At 38.0% G+C, this 23729-nt stretch overlaps 1 protein-coding gene across 1 annotated transcript; it reads right to left on the bottom strand.

Annotated features, from left to right (window-relative positions):
• Positions 1 to 937: 937 nt before the first annotated feature.
• mdc1 (mediator of DNA damage checkpoint 1) lies at positions 938 to 22019 on the bottom strand. Its single transcript, XM_055163911.1, has 13 exons — positions 21963 to 22019; positions 21243 to 21397; positions 19918 to 20490; positions 18533 to 18611; positions 17243 to 18435; positions 16370 to 16432; positions 13212 to 15513; positions 11471 to 12572; positions 9564 to 9704; positions 8871 to 9053; positions 8461 to 8586; positions 5302 to 5412; positions 938 to 4590 (listed from the first exon to the last, which is right to left on the bottom strand). The coding sequence occupies exons 2-13, from the start codon at positions 21376 to 21378 to the stop codon at positions 4390 to 4392; spliced, it is 6210 nt and encodes a 2069-aa protein (XP_055019886.1). The 5' UTR covers positions 21379 to 21397; positions 21963 to 22019; the 3' UTR covers positions 938 to 4389.
• Between the last annotated feature and the right edge of the window lie 1710 nt (positions 22020 to 23729).

The raw sequence follows: 23729 nt of genomic DNA, 5'->3' as shown, positions 1-23729 counted from the left end.
ACACAAAAATCTGAAACCGCCCTCCAGAGTGGAAAAGTTGAATACGCTCTGCCGTAGCGTTTCCATCTACACTGCCCAAGACGCAAAACTCTGATCAGATCTGTTCACATCGCATACGTGTTTACATCACATACATATAGTACACAGAAACAAACATGTCTGACCATTTCCATGAGTCGGACCTTCAACCACCACCTGGCATGCGTACCCAATCAAATTCCACACACTTTTCCTCTCGAAAACGCTCGTCTAAATGCAGAATAAAAAGTGAAGACTCTTTTGTGTCTTCATATAAATGTAGCCTTAGCCTTTATTTTTTATTGAACCATATCGAATTGATTTGAAATATATCGTATCGAATTGAAAGTGAAGTGTATTGACATATGTATCATATCGTGACCTATGTATCGAGGTATGTAACGTATTGGCTATTTCTTAAAGATACCCAGCCCTAGTGGATACTACGGATGTAACAATAACTGAAATATCTTATTGTCAAAAGTCTCACAATAATATCGTGGGCTGTCAGAACATGTCGAATTACAAGTTCCTTTGCTTAAATACATGGTTTTTATAGTAGTACTAGCTAATAAACATCGGGAACTACATATCCCATGATTCATTTCAGCACAAACAACGTGAAGAAATATGTTTTTTATGTTTTAAGTTTAATGTATATTGTGCACTGTCCCTGTCTCATAAATAAACTAAATAAATAAACTGCTTTGCCTGGAATGTTCCAGAGTATATGGCATTAATACCTCCTGGTCAAGTTACAAATTTGAGTCGTATCTATGGAGAGGCGAGCCCGCTCACAGTAAGATCTTTTTCAAGTAATAAAAACGAACTGAATTGAATGAATGCAAGATGAATAAATTTCATGCCATACTACTGTGGAAAATCCCGGAGAAAACAATAATATCTGAAGAGACAAGTGGAAGTTTAAGTGTCTTTTTCAATCTTATAAATTATACAACCTTTGGAACATTTAGTAAAACACAATTCAAGGTTTTGTATTTCAGATGAACTTACTTGTAGCTGCTTATGCATGGAAAAAAAATAAAATTAAATCAACTTAGTGATTTGTAAATATAGACAAAGTGACATTACTGCCAACAGAGGACTGGCATGTGAAGCCGTGAGTCATTTTAGATCGGGCTAAAACAAACCAACATTTGCTTCAATGTTGTTAAGCTGCACCGTGAAGGTTATTTGAGAATGAAATATTAACTACAAGTCAGATGGTGGAACATTTCCAGATTACCACCAGATGCTGTGTGACTAAGCATTTTTGAGCTGTCAAGTAACGCAGACACAAAACACGCAGGATTACTCAAATCAAAACACAACTGCAGGTATGTTTTTGATCGTTGACATTATTATAACATGGCTAAAACCTCAAAAAGTCAGCTTAGCATAATACGAGACCTTTAATCAAAAAGGCACACCGCGGAGGTAGTCAATTTTTACAGCAAGGATGAAGTTACAACAGTAGAACAAATTGAAAAACGCATTTATATTCAGCGATGGGGGTGGGAGATATGACCAAAATGAAAACGTCCACGAATTTAACCACAAAAGGGCAGAAATATTAATATATACTCACTTCAGGTCATTTTTGATAATAGACCAGCTCCTCAGTTTAAAGGTTTGTCTAATTTTGAGTTCATTTTATATAATTTTTTATCTTTATCTCTGTGAGATAAAAAATACAGTAGGAATGATATGTCCACGTTCAGACCAGGTTTAGCCCTAGATTACACCTGGAATATCCCTGTTATAGGTCTGATATCTGTATTTAGTATCTCCCCAAAACAACAATGATAGCAGCATTCATTTTGTAATATATCTCCCACCTCTACACCTCTATTCAGACATTCAAAGATGAAATTTGTATGCAACACATTAGGCACTATATACCTCAATGACTGGCAGCAGCATAAGTACCCAGCAAGTACCTAAACCTATTATCCTACGTGGAACTAAAAGGATTGGCTAAGCATAATGGACTTTAATGGATACAGGAGAAATCAGGCCGTCCCATATAAGTTCATGATTAGTCATATTAAGCAGGATCCATCCATCACATCGTCCGCGTGTTCAGTATACAGCCCTGCTCTGAGACATGATTTACAAACAGCACCTTATCTCACGGTCATCTGCCAGCTCTGATTGAAGGCACTAACACAGAACTGAAGTCAAGGTTGTGTTCACACTTGTCCTGGTTTGGTCCTGGTCTAGTTCTGTTTTGATGTGATGAAATGTTGAGTGTGAACACAACCTAAATGTGAAAAGTGAGAGATGGGTGGATAAGAAAAAGGCAGGTTAAAAACACAAACATACACACTGCAGAAATGTGTAATATCACTTGAATTCAGAATATTTATCTATGTTTTGTGTGGTTTTGATTAATTTAGAAGTATTTTATTAGCAACAAGTAGGGGTGTAATGATATCCAAGTCTCACGATACGATATCGTCACGGTATGAATCTCAAGGTACGATATTTATTGCGATATCGTGGGAAAGCTCACGATACTGTGGGGAGGCTCATGATTAGGGATGTAACAATATCCAAATCTCTCTGTATGATATTTTCATGATATATATCTCACAGTACGATATTTATTGCGATATTTTGTGGACGCTTACAAACAAAACTGTTAATATGTGACTTTTTACTCTTAAAATGCCTTGACAAGACTTAATCCAAAGATCTAAGACTTAAAATTGCTTAGAACTGTTATTTCTTCTGGTAGTCTGCACTGAAATGGAGCAAAGGATCATGGTCTATGTAGTTCCTGTCTTTTTTTGAGCTACTGTTGCGCCATAACTTTAAATTTAAGCAAAGCAACTTGTAATTTGATATATTGTGATGGTTTACGATATTATTGTGAGAAGTTTGACGATACCATATCACGATTTTTTGGTTATTGTTACATCCCTAGTAACAAAATATTTATTGCTGGGTTTCATCATGTAACTTGACTTGAGTAAATTTGACAGTTTTATTTAGTTTGTTAGGTTTTCAATTTTAGATTTAGTTTCAAAGTATTTTTCACAGATTTCAGCGTTATTTTCTTCTCCAACATTTTGATCCTCCAGTTTAACAGAAACATTCTCACTATGCTTTCATATAGTTTTATTTAAATAAGAAGTTTGGTAACACTTATTAACATCTAACTACCTGCTGAATGGCATAGTTGTAGATAGTTAATTTGTTATTAATTTCTATTTATTCAGCCCTTATTAATGTCTAATTCCCCATAACTTTATTCTGCTCTTAGACATTTACACTTTTAAGAGTAAGCTCAATTTATTAAGCGCAAATAAGTAAAAACTGCATTTCTTGTGTTACTAACAGCACACTTATTACCAAAAGCTTATTAGAATCATAATTCATGGACAAAAATGGCCTAGTATCAAACTAATAAGCAGTAATAAGTAGTGTATTGATAGGAAAGTGTTTGTAAATGTCTAACTAACAGGAGAATAAGCTTATGGAGAATTAGACATTAATAAGTACTAAATAAACACTAATTAACGACAAATTAACCAGGTTAAGTAGCAGGTAGTTAGATGTTAATAAGTGTACCCTAAAATAAAGTGTTACCAGAATTTTTTATTAATTTAAATCAAAATATATGAAAGCATAGTAAGAATTTTTCTGTTAAATTGAAGGACAAAAATGTTGGACCAGAAAATAACACTGAAATCTGTGGAAAAACACCTTGAAACAAAATCTAAAAATGAAAATCTACAAACGAAATAAACATAAAGTCAAATTTACTCAAGTCATGTGTTAAATATTCTGCATTCCAAGTCATTTTAACTCATTTTTGCAGTGTACAGTGCATAGCAACGACTTTGGTTTCACTTGTGGTCCCTTTTTAAGGCAAATCAATGCCCAGGCTGCATTACAAATCTCTACCGTCTTAGTTCAAGTCCGTTTTAATCTATATTCAAAATTCAACTTTCCGAAATGATTCACTTACTTCGACATATATAAAGTTAACAGTGTTTTAAAATGCAAAAATCATACATTGGACGTGTCGGTAAAAGTACATTCTAAACAACTACTGTGTAAACAAAACTAATTTTATTCACTGGATTAATGCTTCTCAAACTGCGGTACGTGAGCTCCTTCTGGTGGTATTTCTCTGCAATTGTTGAGAGTCAGTTTTATTCACATTTGGGTGCTTGCTTAGATTTACTGTAGCAATGACGTAATCCTGTTTTAGACCTAGTTTAGACCTGCTTTAGTCCTGTTATAGGCCTGGTTTAGATCTGGAGATACTCAAGATGCTACTATTTTATTGTGTGTGAAATGTTTGAGAAATGTTCAGCTCTATTTTGGTTCTGATTAGCTTAAAAAACGCTGTCTGTGGGGTTATGTTTTCTTGCGCCCTTTGCCTCTCCCTCCTGTTGTCGGAGCAGACTCTGGTCCGTGGAGTTTGTGTTTTTCCAGGTCGACTTTCTGCTGCAGGATCCCGGTGAGGATGAACTCGCTGCTGACGACCGGGAGGCCACAGGACAGAGCCGGAGCGCACAGGGACCAGTCGTCCTCGCAGGAAATCACCACAGTATTGGGCTGAAACAAACATAAGTCAAGTTAAAAGTGAGTTTTGCTATGATACTAAAATTTCAAGTCAAATTTTATGCTACTGAAAACGCAAGAACCACAACGGGGTAGGACAGTAGCTCTAAAACTTCCTCCCTGTTGAGCATTATGGGCTGTGCTTTTTACTCTCACTTTCCATTGCAAAAATATTAAATAATTTGAATGCCTAGTTAAAATAAACAAACAGATCAAGGCACTACCAAAGAAAATTTGCTTAAATCAGCTAATTTGGGCACAACTACTTTATTTGAGGTTGATTAATGAGCAATGTCCCCTTTCAAATAAATAAATAAATAAACAAATAAGCAAAAACTAAACACAAGATCCACTGATGCACAAGGAATTCCTATGTCCTCTACCATCTCCATGTTATAACCATATTTAAATACTATTTACATATTAAAAATACAATTGTAATATAGTAATAATAGTCATACTTCCTTGAGCTTTGCTATGTGGTCATTCTAATTCACAAAAGGAACAAAAGAAACACAAAGTTAATAATATCAATCTGTTTTAGTGTTGAATTTTGTCACAACTCCAGTCACAAAATCACTCAAAATCAGATTATTATCAGATTTTGATAATGAAAGTGACAGGTAAACAGCAAAATGATGCAGTTTCTTTCTAAACATAATAATAATCAGATTTTGTGGTGCATGCAAACAAACCCAGTGTTACCTTTTTGGAGGTGGGCATTCTGGGTAGAAACACGGCTCCACTGCAGGAAATGATATCCTTCATTTGGACTGGCTCTGGCTTTACGGACTTAGTGACATGGATCTCATATCCCTGAAAGATAAAAATAGTGATGAGTCGGACAAAGGACATTGGGTGAAAAACTAAACTTAATTTTGGAAAATCAATAGAAGGCTCTAATGAAAAGATTGTGGTCCATCGCACGTATAGAGTTTCCTTTACTTTAAAAACTTCACGGCGAAGAGAAATGGAAATCTGATTCCAAGTTTTCTGTATTGAGCCTTGTTTACAAAGTGCAAACTGTAAAATACCAAGTAAGCATAAAACACAATTGGAAAGCAGGTTTGACAATATCTACTTGTCTTGTTGACTGTGACCTTTTACATCATCAAATGTATCGATGATGTGACCCACACAAAAAGCATCATCACTCAGGCTCACTGGAAGCCATGGTTGACAGGGGCCATCCACAGGCTGCTGAGGGCCAGAGACAACGCCTTCAGAGCTGGGGATGAAACTGACCCGAGAACAGCGAGAGCCAACTTGTCCCGAGGCATCAGGAAAGCAAACAAGATAACCTCCCACTTCAAAAACAAAAGAGATGCAAAGACCCTGTGGGAGGGCATCCAGTCCATCACGAACTACAACACCGCCACAACACCATAATACCACAACTCATCTGCAAACTCAACAAGCTGTGGGTCTCAGCACCTCCGTCTGCAACTGGCCGCTAGACTTTCTCAGCCAGAGACCACAAACAGTACGTGTTGGCAACAATACCTCAAGCACCATCACTCTGGGCACAGGGGCTCCCTAAAGCTGCGTGCTCAGTCCTCTGCTCTTCACCCTGCTGACATATTACTGCACAACAACCTACAGCACCAACCGTCTTGTGAAATTTGTGGATGACAACTCTGGTGGGTCTCATCACCGAGGGCAACGAGACTCACTATAGGAAAGAGGTAGACCTACTGACCACGTGGTGCAGAGACAACAACCTCCAGCTGAATGTCAGCAAGACTAAGCAGATTGTTGTCGGGTTCCAGAGAGTCCACGCCCAACACCCGCCACTGACCATCAATGGTGCTGCTGTGGACAGAGTGAGCAGCACTAAATTCCTGGGGGTGTACATCAGTGAGGACCTCACGTGGACCACTAACACTGCATCACTGGTGAAGAAAGCCCAGCAGCGCCTCTACAACAACAGGCAAGTGCCTCACCATCATCATGACCACATTCTACACAAGACCCATTGAGAGCAGCCTTTCCAGCTGCATCACTGTGTGGGGCGGAAGCTGCACTGACCACGACAGGAGAGCCCTGCAGAGCAGCGTGAACCCAGCCAGGAAGATCATTGGTGCACCACGCCCCTCTCTGCAAGACATATGCACCCGCTTCACATGCAAAACCATCACAATTATGAGTGATGCAAGTCACCCTGTACACAATCTGTTCAACCATCTGTCCTCTGGGAGGAGGTACAGGAGCCTCTGTTCCTGCACCACCAGACACACAAACAGTTTGATCACCCAGGCTGTTAGGATGCTGAACTCTCTCCCCTCTCTAGTCACCAAGCGGCCAGGAAGCTAGGAATTTGTGTCTCCCCAAGAACAGAACCCCCTAAAGAACACTTGGACTCAAACCCCCCTTGACTCCCCCAAAAAAGACTGTCTTGTGCCTTACATTATATGCCTTTTGCACTTTTGCACTATTTACATTTATTATTTATTTATACACATGGGAGTGAGAAACACAATTTCGATTCTTTATACATTTTTCGAATGAAAAATTTACAATACACTTTTTTAAAGTTTTTTTTTTACTTTGAACTTGTCTTTTTGTTGTATACCATTGCCCTTCCTCAGTCTCTCCTCCACTCTCCATCTGCACACTTACACCGAACACCTGATGTACAGGACTCTGAGGTCTGTGTCCATCTTTTCTCATGTTATCCTCGCCTCTCATCTGATGTCTGCACCTTTCCATTTATTTTCCCAAAGAGCTGTTGTTCAGTCTTGCGGTTTACTGAATATGTTTATGGGGGGGTTCATGTCCTAACTAACAGTCCTGAACACATTGACTGGGATGAGTGACAGGTCTGTGCTGCGCAGAGAGAGAGGAGAGACATAGGCTGGTTATTGAATGTCTGCACTTGTTTTATAGCGGCACACACAGGACTAATGTCTGGGCGACATCAGGAGAAGAGGGTGCTTCATGCGTCATAAGTCTCACTGTACATGCGCATTTAAAACCAGCCCACTGTGGTGCTGTTTTGTGAGTGCTGGGATAGGAGGGAGAAAAGGAGACAGAGCACCCATTGTCAGAAACAACAACATGTAAGTTTTAATAATAGTAACTGTTAATACATTGACTCCTCTGATTACATAACCTCAGTAAAGAGGTTGAACAATTTGGTCAATACAATAATACTATAAACACGCGCTGCTCCATAAAGAGGTGAACAATAACTTGAGAGATCCATTTGGGATCGGTGGGGACATTCGAGGTATGCACAGTGTGTACCCCTGCAGGCACTGCTGCTGATTATCATATTAAAAGGAACTGTCACTAAGATTTGGATTTTAAATTCCACAAACATGACCTAACTGTGTCCAAATCAAATATAAGCTTTTCTGATAACAACTGTAATGCTGTTTTATTCTTATTTACAAAAACATTAGACATGATGGCCAAGTTGTTTTTGGTTGTTTTCGTTTCAATGTTGAAATTCAGCTGGTTTAAATTAAACCTAAAAGGCCTCTCTCTCTCTGGTCTGATCATGACCTAAACCCCAGACCTGCAGCCAATCATGAAGCAGTGCTAGTGCAGCCTCTGCATCTCAGTGAGCGAATTCTGGAGGATCTAAGCTTTCATATGAAACATTACTTGTCCACATATTGAGAATAAGAAAAACCTAAGCAGGTTAAGGCACTGGAACCACAGGTTTAGTTGTGATTGTAATAATTTTGTTTAAACTGTAAGAGCACAGACTATATACAGTTACTTTAATCCTCATGGTACATTAAAGATCACTACCAGTGCCAATTCAGATTCAGATCAGAAAAAATACATTTTAAAATGAGCACATTTGTAATGAAATTCATATAAATTGCTGATTTTATGTATGATTCATGCACGCACCTGTAGAAGAGGCTGACTGTTGGCCACATTAAGAGACTCCTGGAGGTTGAACTCAAACTTGTTTTCCTGCTCACGATCTTTCACCAGGTATGTGCTAGGACACAAAAAGCTCCCTGCTTTTCCACTCTGAAACATAACATTTAATTTTGACACATTAATAAATTACACAGTATAAAACATACATTACACTTTCATTAATCTTAATAAAACATGAACAAAGCCTAATAAAAACAGTTTATTAAGAATGTTTAAACGTTCAGAGTTAGGATTTAGAGTTAATTAAACAAATGCTAAGCTTAAATCATCCTTAACAAACTATATGTTCATTATGAATAAAGTCTTTGTTCATATTTTATTAAGGCACAAGTAAATTATATAATTCTGTTATTCTATCTCAAACTTCAACACACCTTTTCCAGCCACGCAGTAGTAACAATGGGGACCCCTTTAGCCACAGCACACAGGAATTTGACTGTCCTCCGCACTTTATCAGTCACTAAATAGTTCATGTCAAACACATCTTTAGCTATGGCCCCTCCTAATCGAGTCAGCACTTTCTCTCCTGCCTCGTCCACGACTCCAGTGAACAGAACCTGCAAATGTAAACACAAATATTATATAATGTTACCACAAAAATACAGCAGGAAAATGAAGAAACTGCTTATTCCAACAAAAATAATTAGAAAGTATGTGTAATACTGTAATACCTTGTCCATGTGTTAAATTATGTCTACTAGATTTTTATTTATTTATTTTGTGAATATGTTTCGCCACTCATCATAACTTAATTTTTTTTGCTTTAGAATATTGCACCAGTATTTATTTTTTAATGTTTTAAATGTATATTGTAATTTTTCAAACATGAATAACAAGTGGAATTTCTGCATTTGGTTTTATTTTAGTATAAATTATTTTATTAAGTCACATATGAACCAACAGCATGCACCAAATCCACAGCTCTAATGGATTCTATCTTATCATATGGACAATAAGAGTAAACAAATTTTTAATTTTTTTTGCCAATGTTGCTCATCTCCGTGACAAAATGATGTTTGATTCTCCTGACAAAGTATAAACACATAAATCTTAAAACAGATACAGACCTTGTAACTCTGACTAGCAGCTCTAGATCGCGAAACACTCGGAGATGCAGTGGAGGAGCGTGGAGTCTTGGCCAGAGGATCTGACTCAGAATCAGGTGAGCTTCTTTTCCGGGAAACGCTGCTCTTCGGCGTCTGGGGAGGCTAATGGACAAAAGGAGAAGATGTGGAATAACTGATAAAGAGGAGTGTACAACAAACAATACAACTACACACAATGACAGTGATGAAGTTAAATTATGATGAGCAGGACTGACTGTATGTGTGAATATGTTGCCAGATACTGTAAGGAAAAAGCTATTAATAAAGACTAAAGAAATGCCTGAATTAAGTAATGTTTGTGTCACTTAACGCAACACTGAAACAAAAATTACAATACAAAAATAAAATAATTTGGTATAAAAAATAAATATTTGAATTCCTGTTTAATTAATAAGTTACAGAAAAGACTAAATATGATAATTCTACAGATACTTTCACCAATTAACCAAGTGAGACTCAAACAAAATCACAATTTGTTATCAAATTTAACACTGTTCTTGGCTACTAGACACAGAAATTTATTGTAATAGGTTTGTAGTTTTAAGTTTGAACTTGCTATACTGTAACATAAAATATGATATGAAGAAATAAATAGGATTTGGCCAACAGCTTTAAAGGCCCTGTATTATTCAAAATTGGCTATTGTGAGCGTTAAGCCATGTTAAATGTTGTAACCTCCACAAAAAACATACCCGGAGTTGTGTTTTGTTTCACACGTTTGATTAATCCTTTATGTTTAGTCTGTCTACATCTCCAAAGCTCAAAATGCTTTGTTCTATGTGGTAGTTTTCAAGTTAAGAGCTACCCTTTAAATTTAGTTTGGTAGAGACTGGAACTCAAAGGCTGAAATTATCCAAATAATTCTAGCAGAGGTGGGACCGAGTCATTGTTTTGCAAATCTCAAGTAAGTCTCAAGTCTTTGATCTCAAGTCTGAGTCAAGTCCCAAGTCAAATACAGACAACTCCATGTCCAGTCTCGAGTCAATGGCCCGTAAGTCCACGTCGTCTGAGTAATTTCAAGTCTTCAAACCAAAGTACCTAATATTGCTTAGATTTTTGTAATTTATATAAATTTTAAGATAAATTGTACTTATATACTTTATAAATACTCATATATAAATATATTACTGCTTTATAAGAGTTGTAGAAATGCATTTTTTTTCCTTTTTAAATGTCTTGACGAGATCTTAGAGTGAATCATTACAGTCAGAATAAAACAAATTCAGATTTAAAAGTCCTTCTCAAGTCTACTCAAGAGTCTCAAGTGTTCATCCATTTTATCAAGTCAAGTCTCAAGTCCTAAAAATAGTGACTCAAGTCTGACTCGAGTCTAAGTCACGACTTGCAACTCCCCACCTCTGAATTCTAGTGAACGTGTATGGAGTTTAAAAACACGGTGGAGCACTTCCTGTATTACCACATGACAACACAAAGTGGAACAGTGTTTTCTGTTTGAGAGAAGAACTCAGCTTGTTGGTGTGTTAAACATGTGTGAATGAAACAAAACATAACTCCAGGTCTGTTTGTGATGAGAAAACATACCATAAATCAGAAAATAGCGTAATATAGGCCCTTAAGTTGTACAGTATATTTACTAAAAGCATTGTATTTGGTGTAATTTGTTTATAAAACTTACTCAAACTAAACTGGTTAGTAAAATATATCAGGTTACTGTCTTGCCTAAGTCGTCAATACTCATCTGTAAAGCTGACACTGCATTACAGACACTGGAAAACGTAATGGATAGGAAAGCAGCTTAGCCTGTAAATACTATGAACACGCTTCTATCAGTCACTTCTCTTCACCTAAATCGAATTCCAGCACTACTTTAATGTACTGCAATCGAATCGAGCGTTTTATTTCATCACCTCTTCCTGTTCCACGGAGTTGTTTGCAGACGAACCACTGTCGCCGTGCTCTTCAACGCTTTTAGCCTGGACAGTGGACGCACGGCCCCTCGCTTTTGGTTTATCCGTTTTTGCGTCGTCTTCTTCTACTTTCATACTTTTTCTAGTGGGGGGATTTCTCGCTGCTGCTTTTCTTTTCCCACTCAAACTTGCGTCTTTATCTTCATCTTTTTGTTCATCTTCAACTTGCGACGCTGTTGTTTTCGATTCATTTTTAGTCTCTGTCTGTTTCGTGCTCGCTTTTCGTCTCTCTGTGCTACTTGTCAACGCGTCCCCTTGCTCTTCATCATTTTCAGGCGTTTTTGAGGTATTATCTTTAGCTCCACGTTTCCCCCTTGTGGACACCGACGGCTGGTTACTGTCTCCCTCGTCTTCGTCGTCATCTTTAGGGCAAGTCCTTGTACTTTTTCGTCCCCTTTGCGAGTTATTTTCAGTTGACACCTGCTCGATTTCAGACTTCCTCCCTCTCCCTCTCCCTCTTTGCCTGCCTCCTCTTCCTCTACCTTGCGAGCTCACGCTGTTCACCGACAACTCCGAATTCAGGGATGTATTCGAGTTGGATCTCGACAGCGTCCTGGGAGGAGACGAGGGAGGCGCTTCTGTGGCGGCTACAGTTCTCCGCCTGCCTCTAGACGGCGCTTTCTCGACTTGTACTTCTGTCTTTCTCCCGCCTCTTCCTCTTCCCCTTCCTCTTCCCCGGGTAGTTTGGGAGACGTCGCTAGACAAAGACCTCTCTGAACCTACAGAAGTTGAGGAATTGGATCGGGACCTGGTTCTTTTTGCAGGAACGTCATCTTCGTCGGCTACAGTCGAGGAAGACGACTCTGGGGCAGCTATGGTTCTCCGACCGGTTCTTCGACCTCTTCTCAGGGCTTGGTCTTCCTCTTTTTGCTTTTCTTTTTCCAATCTTGCCTCCTCCTCCATCTTTACTCGTTCCTCGCCTCCTCTTCGCTTTTTTGGCTGCTTCCGATCTCTCTTTCTCTTTCTTTTTTCTGCTCTCTCCGTCTTCTTTCTCCTCTGCTTCTTCTCCTCTTTCTCTTTTCGAAGTTTAGCTTTCTTTCTCCTGTTTAATCCGTTCCTTTTCTAGTCTTTTCTTTCTTTCCTTCTCTTCCTTTCTTTTTGCTTTTCTTCTTGTTCTTTTCCTTTTCTCCACTCTCCTTTTCTCTCTTTCGTCTCTTCTTTCGTCTCTCTTTCTACCTTTTGTTCTTGTTCTTCTCTTTTTCTAATCTTCCAATTCTTCTCTCTTGCTCTTTTCTTTATCCTCTTTTTCCTTCTGAACTTTAGCTGCCATTTTGTTTGCTTTTTCCTCTCCTCCTCCTCTCCTCTTCTCACTCTCTGGTTCTTTTCCTCTTCTTCTACCTTTAGAAACCGGCGTCGCTTTAGTCTTCCCTCTGGTCTGTCTCTTCGTGGGTTCAACAACAAGTTCCTCATTTTGCTTTTTCTTCCCGATTTTGCTTCTCCCACTTCTTGTTCCTCTTACGCCAACACTCTACTTCTCCGCTCTCTTTTCCATCATCGATTCCGCTTGGGAATTTTGCTGTTGCGTATCTTCAAGTTTTCTCTTTCTTCTTTTCGGCTTCTTTTCGGATTCGACTTTTTTTTTGTCGTTAATTGGAATTAACTTCCTCGTCGCTTTCTTCATTTGTAGGAATAGGTTGAGTTGGATCTTATCTCCGTTCGTATCTTCTTCTGTCAACTTCACTTTCTCTTCGGACTCCTCTCGTCAGTTCCTTCTTTTGTGAATTTCTTGGCTTGCCTCTTCCTCTTTCTGCTTCCTCCTTCTTTTGAAAACTGGCTCGTCGTCGCTCTTCTTTTCCATCGGGACTGTTTGCCTTTCTCTTCTTCTTTCTCTTCTTTTTTTCGACCTCTTCTCAGGGCTTGGTCTTCCTCTTTTTGCTTTTCTTTTTCCAATCTTGCCTCCTCCTCCATCTTTACTCGTTCCCTCGCCTCCTCTTCGGCTTTTTTGGCTGCTTCCGATCTCTCTTTCTCTTCTCTTTCTTTTTCTGCTCTCTCCCGCTCTTCTTTCTCCCTCTGCTTCTTCTCCTCTTTCTCTTTTCGAAGTTTAGCAGCTTGTTCTTTCTTTTCCTGTTTAATCCGTTCCTTTTCTAGTCTTTCTTTTTCTTTCCTTTCCTTCTCTTCCTTTTCTTTTTGCAGTTTGGCAGCTTGTTCTTCCTTTTCTTGTTCAATCCTTTCTTTCTCCAATCTCTCCTTTTCCTCTCTTTCTTTTTCCAATCTCTCCTTCTCTTCCCTCTCTCTCTTTTCAAGCTCCAATCTCTCCATTTCTTCTCTTTCTTTCTTTTCTTTTTCCAATCTCTCTCTCTCCTCTTTCTCTTTCTGAATCCTTGCCACCTTTTGTTCTTGTTCAATTCTTTCTTTTTCTAATCTCTCCAATTCTTCTCTCTTGCTCTTTTCTTTATCCTCTTTTTCCTTCTGAACTTTAGCTGCCATTTTGTTTGCTTTTTCCTCCTCCTCCTCCTCCTCCTCTTCCTCACTCTCTGGTTCCACTTTTCCTCTCCTTCTTCTACCTTTAGAAACCGGCGTCGCTTTAGTCTTCCCTCTGGTCTGTCTCTTCGTGGGTTCAACAACAAGTTCCTCATTTTGCTTTTCCTTCCCGATTTTGCTTCTCCCACTTCTTGTTCCTCTTACGCCAACACTACTACCTTCTCCGCTCTCTTTTCCATCATCGATATCCGCTTGGGAATTTTGCTGTTGCGTATCTTCAAGTTTTCTCGCTTTTCTTTTTCGGGGAGCTGGAAACACATCCTCTTCATTTTCCTCATCCTCGCTCAAAACTACCGGCTGCGTTGGCGCGACCGCGAGTTCGGATTCGACCTTTTTTTTTGTCGTTTTTGCCGTTTTTTCCCCAATTGGAATTAACTCTTCCTCGTCGCTTTCTTCATTTGTAGGAATAGGTTGAGTTGGATCCACGGTTATCTCCGACTCCAAAGAAGGTTGCGTATCTTCGATTCTGTCAACGCGCTTCACTTTCCTCTTCCTAAAAATAGGACCAGAATCCTCATCGTCAGTTCCTTCGTCTTTGTGAATTTCTTGGCTTGCCTCTTCCTCTGATTGAAGCTGCTTCGCCGTCCTTCTTTTGAAAACTGGCCCATCGTCGTCGCTTTCGCTGTCCCCTGGCATTTCCATCGGGACTGTTTGGGTGTCAATTAAATCGGAATTTTGCTGCGTATCCTCTTCTTGAATTTTTGCAACTTTTTTCTTTTTAAAAACGCCAAAATCTTCGTCACTTTCGCTATCCTCTTGCATTTCCATCGGTACAGTTTGAGCTATAGTTACATCCGAATTAGCCTGCGTCTCCTCTTCGTTTTCCTCGGATATTTTCTTGCTAGAAACATCCACATCTTCATCCGTTTCACTATCGTCTTGTATCTCCATCGGCTGCGTTGGAGCCACATCCACGGTCGTAAACATTTGCGTCGCCATTTCGTGGATTTGCTTTGCTTTTTTCGTCCTAAAAACTCCATCATCCTCATCATCGCTCTCTTCGTCGACGCACATTGGCTGAGTTGGCGCTGCAGATAGAAAGTCAACTAGTTGCGTTGCTTCTTCTTCTTCCTCCTCCTCTGCTCCTTCATCATTTTTAGCTTGTTTCCCACCTTCTGAACCCTCCTCCTCTTCCTCACTGTCCTGCATGGGAATATAAGCTTGTGTTGCTTGTAATGCAATGTCCGCAGGTGTACTCTTTGCTGCAGTGATAATTGCGTCTGCGTACGGTTGCGTTTCTTCCAGATTTGCATTGATATAAGCTTGGGTGCTCTCCATTGTCAGGTTTTGTAGCACACTGGTGTCGGAAAGTTCAAGATGGAAATGGCCCCCACTGGTACTGGACACGTCCTTTTCTTTCACAGATGAATCAGAGCCTACAGAGGTGTTTGGGTCCTGGGCCCTGTCGTTTAAAATGAAGGATTGTGTCTCAGCTACAGCATAGTCGTCCTCTTGACTGGAGCAGGAAGACAAAGCGTCAGACCTCACAGGGGCCACTGCACCTAAAGAAACAAAAAAAATATGTTATTAATCACAATTCAGATAGAAACATTCAAGTTAAAATGCCTTGAATTTTGAATATTTGATTTAACTAGTAGTTTATATGACTGGTTGGCAGCTTCTTCGATATATTAAAGTTATGTCAGACTGATTTCAATATATGCTTTTCCATAAATATCTCCCATTTCTATAACTATCGTCTATAACAGAAAGTCATACAAATAATAACATTTTTTAAAACATTTTAACCAGTAACAAAGTTCTAAATCTATAGGTGACCTAGAGCAGGGGTGTCAAACTCAAATTCACAGAGGGCCAAAATTAAAAACTGGGTTTGTGGGTCAAACTAAATATTTATTGAAAAATTTCAACAACATCTGCATGTTTTCTTTTCTTTTGAGATATGTAATCTTAAACCTTTTCTTATTAAAATAAATGTTAAATAATAGTTTTGCTTAAATATACAATCCAGAACAAGCATAATATAAAATAATGATTGATTGATTTTTTAATTATTTTAAATAAATAATGTCTCTATAGTCAATCTGTAGCCAGCAGGCAGCTCTAATACATATTATGATCTCGCGGGTCAAATATAATTATATCACAGGCCAAGTTTGGACCCCGGGCCTAAGTTTGACATGTTTGACCTAGAGACATTTTAATAAATCTAAATTAATTGAACTACAAGTGATTTGAACTTACATTACATTTCTGTACATTGTGTAAGCCTGAATTACTATAATAATTTAAGACCCTTCTGAAAAAGAGTTCACCTCAAATTGACAATATGTTGACACAATAATGTAGCAATGCATTGTAAATGGTCAATTCATTAAACAAAATAAATTTTCTTACGTCTATATGCTGATATGGATGGATTTAGAAAAGCCTGAGTCTCCATTTCCTCCATCTTTCCTTCTGAAGATGCAAAACAAAATTGTAAATGGTAAGCATGATGTAAACAAGTCACTCATACAGAGAAAATCTATAAAAAGCAGATGCAGATACTAGAATGCATCATGCATTCAGCTTTGTACCTCAAATTAGAATAGATTATAAATGATTAGGGATGTAACAATAACCAAAATATCATGATACGGTATCGTAAAATTCTCACAATAATACAATATATTGAATTGCAAGTCTCTTTGCTTAAATTAAAAGGTATGGTGCAGCAATAGCTACAAAAAGGAAGAGGGAACTACATAGACCATGATCCTTTGCTCCATTTCAGTGCAGACTATAAGAAGAAATAACAGTTCTAAAAACTTTTAAGTCTTTGGATTAAGTCTTGTCAAGGCATTTTAAAAGGGAAAAAGTAGCACATTAACAGTTTTATATCGTAAAAATATTGTATCGAGGGATTTGGATATTGTTACATCCCTAATTGTGAGGCTCCCCACCATATCGTGTGCTTTCCCACGATATCGCAATAAATATCGTACCATGAGACTTGGATATGGTTACACGTATATATAACATATATTATATAAATAATGTTTAAATATAGTATGTATTTATACTGTATTACATAAATCGTTAACACTGATATTAATTTATCATTGTTGGAAAAAAGCAAACAAAACTGCATGCTTTTTTCAATTCTAACTGTGAACAGGCCTTTCTACAGTGGTGACTGTATTTTAAATAAGCCTTAGTCATAAACCTTGACCATGACATAGTTTATGACTTCTTAAATGCCTACTGTAAACAGCTGAATTCACTTACCTTGTTGTTGTATGGGTGTAGAGCAGTTCTTCAATGAGGCACCCTGAATATCTGGGGTTATCTCTCTTTGCAGGGCAGGAATCTCATTGTCTCCTGTCTCTTTTATCTCATTTTCATTGTCCTCCACATCTGTATCACTGTCCGCAGACACTGGAGCTGCCTTGTCCCCTGTATTCTCACTAACAATGGCCTTAATCAAACCTGCACCTTCAACACTATCTACCTCACATTCAGCTACAGTAAGTCCAGATGCTGTGGGTTTAACATCTGCAGAACCGTCTTCAACATCTGTATCGCTATTGGATAAAAGCTCCAGGTCTTCAGGTGGTTTGCTTGCAACAGGAACATTAATTATCCCTTCATCGTCAGTGTCACTCTCAAGTTGTACATCTTGAGGAGCAGCTGATTTGGATATCGGCGTTTTTGCATCCAAATGCGAAGGAGTTGCTGTAATATCCGCCTCTTCCTCATCTACATCTGTATCTGCATCTAAATTAAAGTTAATTTCAGATGTTTTGGGCATTTCTAGCTTTGCCGTTTGTGATTCTGTTGGTTTTTCTAAAGCAGCTGACACCAAATCCTCATCCTCCACATCTGTATCACTATCCATGTTGAACTCTGCCGCATTTGAAGCTTGGACATTGTTGGAAATTTCAGGAGCAACGCTTGTTTTAGCTGGCTTCTCCTCCTCTTCTTCAACATCTGTATCACTATCCAGACTGATTCCCTCTGGCTGGACAACGGGAATGTTTTGATGTTTTTCGGGAATGTTATCAGATGAAATTGGAGGTTCGTTATCCTCAACATCTGTGTCTGAGTCCATGTGAAATTCAGATTCAGGTTGGGCATTGCTTGACGTTACAGCAGTAGTAGTAGCAGCCTTATCAGCAGTTGGCTTTTCTTCATCTTCCTCCACGTCTGTGTCACTGTCCATATTGAATTCGGGTACAGCCTTAGCTTGAACACCGACATTGGGCTCCACTTTAGAAATCTGTGGTTGCACACTGCTGTTATCCACGGACGTTTTATTATCATTTCCTGTTTCCTCTTCACTGTCATCCACAAGGTCAAGTGGTACTATTTTTTTCTGCTCTTGTCGGTTGAAATCGCTGTCACTCTCCTCCGTGTTGAAGCTGACGCGACGTGTCCTATTTTTATATGATGAGGAAGGAGTGATGGGGCTTTCATCTTCACTATAAATCAACACAGACAGTACGGACAGTTTAAAGTGAGAATTGGAAACATAAAAAATGCATTCTTGGATTAAAAGTGGCGTTTGTGATGGATTACCTCTCAGGAACAACTTTATTTGTCGGACTCATAAATGTAGAACACGTAGGACTTGATTTGTAGGAGTCAGAATCACTTACTGAAAGAAAATAAGCACATGTTAGAATTGAAAAGGCAAGATCGTCTCCAAGTGGGCTCCAATCTGCCATTCCACAACCATAAAGGGAAATCTTATCAAGCACAGGCTAAAGATAGATAAGAGTAGTTTTAAAGATCCAATCAATCAATCTTTATTTATAGAGCCCTTTACGACACACAAGGTGACCAAAGTGCTTTCCAATAAATAAACATAATTTATTTGAACTATATGAATGTGAGAAGGTCAAGGAAGTATTTATATGCTCAGATAAATATAGCGGGATAATGGGCAGAGCCACTTATATACACACATAAACATGTTTATATTGTGTTTTACCTTAGATTGTGTTACAATATATTTCTTATTTTCTTAAAACAGGAAGTGCATGTAAAATATGTGCATTGTGCTTTTTTTTGTTGAGGTTATTTTTATGGTCAGTATAAATGAACATAATTTGCTAATGTCCCCATCTGAGAGTATGACATAGGGCTGCTCGATTATGGAAAAAATCATTATCGCAATTATTTTGGTCAATACTGAAATCACGATAATTCAAATGATTATTTTTTTAGTTACACGATGCAATTATTAAGCATTTTTCTCTCTCTCAAAAAAACCCTCACTTTGTTATTGATAATTTACACAAAGCTTTCAAACTGAAAATAAATATAAGCTCCAAATATGTAACTTAGAGCAGTTTTGCAATGTATAAAACATAAAATAAATAAAATATACTTTGAACATGAAATAAGGCATAGAAAAACATACATGTATCCAAAATAAACTATACATCCAGCTGTTCTACAATCTCTATAGTTAAAAAATTAAATAAATATGCTTATTTATATAAAAAAATACCCCAAAATAAACTTTGAAAAGCTTTAAATCGTTTCAACTCAATTATGAGTTTGGAGATCATTTGACACACAAATCGAAAATGCGATCAAAATTCGATTAATTGCACAGCCTTGGTGTGACACAATTACTATTACTTACCTTCCAAAAACAAGCTACTCTGGCCAGAATGCAACTTTTCTTTTTACCAATCCGTACATTCACTGATCAACACTATAGTTACAGCTTTATTTATTTGTACGGTATTTCCCATTAATATAAAGACCACGGTTTCATCCACCAGTCTATTTTTAAAGCTAGACACAATATTGGTTTAACAGATTATGTATATTATATTTTGCTCCCAAAAGTACACAGAGTAAATTCAATTTGCAGTGTCATTGATTCAAATAAGGATGTTTGTGCCACAACAACCTTGACATAAAAGTGTGGGAATGTTTGTTGTACATACCTATATTCTTTCTCCTCCTGTCTCCAGCTCTGGACTTGTCTTCCTCAGAATCTGACTCAGACTCGGGCACCAGAGACGACTGTGGCTGTGTCGGAGTTTGTTCAAATGACAGGCCGCCCGTTCTGTCAGGTGTCCCTCGGGTGCTCTCTGCATCAGCTATGGCATCCTTTATCGTAGAGGCAGCAGGACTTTTTGTTTTACTTGTGTTCACGTTTCCTCCATTTTCCCTCAAAACATCCCTTGTTTTTAGGTTTGGTGTCACGGGAGTCCTTGTATCCTGCACATCAGCGCTACATTTCATATATTTACAGGGAATATCCGCCACCACAAAACTGTCTCCTTCACTGAGGGCATAGCGAACACGTGGAGTTAGTTTTAAGTGTCCTTTGCGAGTGCCGTTCATGCTTCCCATATCCCAGAGAAGAGCCTCCACTTGGTCCTTGCATCCTCTTCTTCTGTAGACAGACACGGAGATGGTGGCGTGCTGCTTGGACACTGATGGAGCAAGGAAAGACAGGGAGCAGGTGTTGGGGTCACGGCCCAAAACATTTTCTCCCAAGTAGAGAGGACACTCTGCAAAATAGAAGAATAAAAGTTGGAATGACATGGAATGTATTGAGTATTTAAGGCAAGGTATGTTTATTTGTAAAGCACAATTCGTACACAAAGTCATTCAAAATGCTTTACAGAAAAAGAAATACATTAAGATCACAACACAAACAAATCAAAACATAAATAATCATCATAAAATTTAAAGAGAGAGACATTAAATGAGAAAGAACAGTGCAGAATGAGATATGTACAGCTAAACAAAACCGTTTTAACAATTTTTCAATGATTCAGTGATTTTTGGTAAAGTCCAACCCCTCAGTAACGGGTTAAAATTTATTTGGAGCATTAGAACTCAATATCAAAACTCAAAAGTGTGAAGTTAGAGACAAAATCCGCCATATTTGTAGCAACCATGCAAAACACCTATAGATTTACATTAGTCAAAACGGTGTAAAAATATAAATAAAAGAGCCACGGAACAACTGATAAGATGCTGGTGACTGCTGGTAAAAACATTTATTACTAGATAGCATCAGAATACTTTTAAATGAACACACAAGAATACAAATAAAGTCCAAATCCTTATCACTAAGAAAAACTAAACATTATTTTAATCTAACTTAGCCAGTGTCAACATGATTAAAATCCAATAAATGCACAGAAACAAGACCTAAAACCAACACTTGTTATCTGATTAAGTGGATAAGAACATATTTGGATTTCATCTTTGAGGACAGTCAATAAAGTCATCTACTATTAATCCCATCACTCACCTTTCTCAGGAATGTGTGGATTTTTTAGGATGCACAGTTTTCCCAGTGGATCTCCTCTGGCGTTGTTTTCCTCCTCCTCCTGCTCCTCTTCATCTGACTCCAGGACAGAGTCATCAATCATCTGTGTTGCATCCATTTTTCATAAAAGATGTCCTCTATAAACACACATTAAGAACAAATATTAAGATTAAAAGTAATAATTAGTTAGACTTGTGAGCAATCAAAAAGGAGTTAATGTAGATTGTTTTGGGTCATCAGGGCAAATCAGGGCAACATTACTCTCTTTTTAAATAAAGATTGAGGGATATTTGAAAGCATTTCTCACTGGTTAATGATATATTACGTAAAAAAAATTAAAAATAAACAAATGATCATAACTTAGCCTACAAATTGTGGTAAAAGTGGGAAGTGCTATTCAACGCCAGCTCTTATTCTTCGGATCAGCAATTTTTTCATCGTCAAAAAGTATTAAATGCATGCACTGATGTCACTTTTCTTCCCCTATCATGCAAATTGTGTAATATTTGACCAAATGTTTGTTAATCAAAACAATAGCGTGTGAAACTGTTAGCAAATAAGGAAAAAATGGCAGATTCAAGCCAGATTTAACATTATTTTGACACCGATCAAACTTCTTACACGGTACTGTTGTTGCATTATGATTTGATCGCATAAATAACATGTTTTTTTGTATTTTGTGAGTATAAGTTTAGCATTTACCTCATGCGCCTTCTGCCCGAGAGAGAAAAATATAATGCATATCCTGTTTGTTTCTAGAGGGCGTGTCGTTGTAGTACACAGGCGTGTGATTGGTCAATTCAACCGTCACTCATTCAAACTCGGCTCTCATTGGATAAAATTCAATACGTTTTTTGTCGGGCCAAAACGTCACGACTTTTTTCGCATTTTTTCGCGCCAATGAGGAACATGTCCAGTCATATCTATAGATCTAGATCATTAAAATATATACTTTTATTATAACTGCAGTATTTTCCTGATAAAGGTATAATAAACAGGGCCATCCATAAAATAAGAAAAAAAAAAAAAAGTTTACAGATTAATAGATAAGAGAGAAATATTGACATTTTTCCTTAGGCCTGTTCTTTTCACCTTACACTATAATACAGGGGTGAGCAATTAGAAACAGAAAATACTGTAGAGGACCAGGCCAAAAAGCTTAACTCTATTCTGCATAATATTAATTGCATTTCTTCATTTAAAAAAAAGCTGTAAATAGCATTGTTTTGATGAGCTGGTAAGACTGGTAAGAATTTATGTTATAAATACCATACCAGCCAGAACAAATAGACTTAGGGACAGCTTCTTTCCCAAAACTGTGACCATACTTAACTTAAGTTTACACTGAGAACTATTCATTTGTGTTCACTTTGAAGGAGCAGCTCTGCATCTCATTACACGGTGTAGAATGACAATAAAAGCTTTCTATTCTATTCTATTCTATTCTGACTAAGCAATGAAAAAGTGAGGTTTCCTTACAAAAAATGTCATAAAAAGCATCTCTAAAATAAAAGCAATGCAGCTTTTTAGTCCATGCATGAGGTAAAATGATAAAATATGTTTATTTTGTAATTCCATATCATCTTAAACGGCCCTGGAGCTGTACAATACCCATGTTTGCTGTAATACCATTGTGGAAATGGGCAAGACATACACCAAGTAGGGGTCTATAACATGCTTAAATTCTTTATACTGTCTTTATACTGTAAGATATTTACGCCTGCATCAGAAGGAAATTATGACCCCTGATCAACTGCTCGAAATAAAGAAATCCTAATACCCTGATGCTGACCTGTTTGAGTTTTTATAACAGCTAGACACTAATGGAACAGATCAGGTTCTCATTTGTGTTTTTTCCTTTAGTTTAAGTAAGTTTTTTATTTATCGGTATATATCGCTTTTCACTGACATTTGTCACAAAGACTCTTTACAGAGCATTATTCATTCACTCCATACCCGGTGTTAGTAAGCTATATTGTAGCCACAGCTGCCCTGGGGTAGACAGACAGAAGCGCGGCTGCCATGCCAATCAGCCCCATCGGTCCCTCTGACCACCACCATCACTCATGCACACACCACTTTCATACTGGGCAATATGGGTGAAGGGTCTTGCCTAAGGACACAACTGTTTTTTGTGACTGGCGCCCCCCAGTGGTACCTGGAATTCCCATCTAAGTACTAACCAGGCCCAGCCTTGCTTAGCTTCTGAGATCTGATGAGATCAGGCTGTGGCAAGCTGATATGGCCAGTTTAATGCAAAAGGCTTTGTATAGTGATGAGGGCAGGAGAATTAGTTATCGCTATAATCACATTCAAATCAAAACTCTAAATACCATCATGGCCTATATGACTCCTATAATAAAGTAGCCTAGTCATCTTAATATTTTTGTGTAACATTCTCAGCATTAATTTGAGATAAATTAGCAGGAATTGTTGTTCTGAGATATGGTCATTTCATCCAGTTCAGTT

This window comes from Boleophthalmus pectinirostris, unplaced genomic scaffold (assembly GCF_026225935.1).
Source record: "Boleophthalmus pectinirostris isolate CB_2022bp ecotype Guang Dong unplaced genomic scaffold, ASM2622593v1 HiC_scaffold_6, whole genome shotgun sequence".
NCBI lineage: Eukaryota > Metazoa > Chordata > Actinopteri > Gobiiformes > Gobiidae > Boleophthalmus > Boleophthalmus pectinirostris.
Note: the sequence above shows the minus strand (reverse complement) of the source record. Positions and strands in the feature narration are given on the sequence as shown.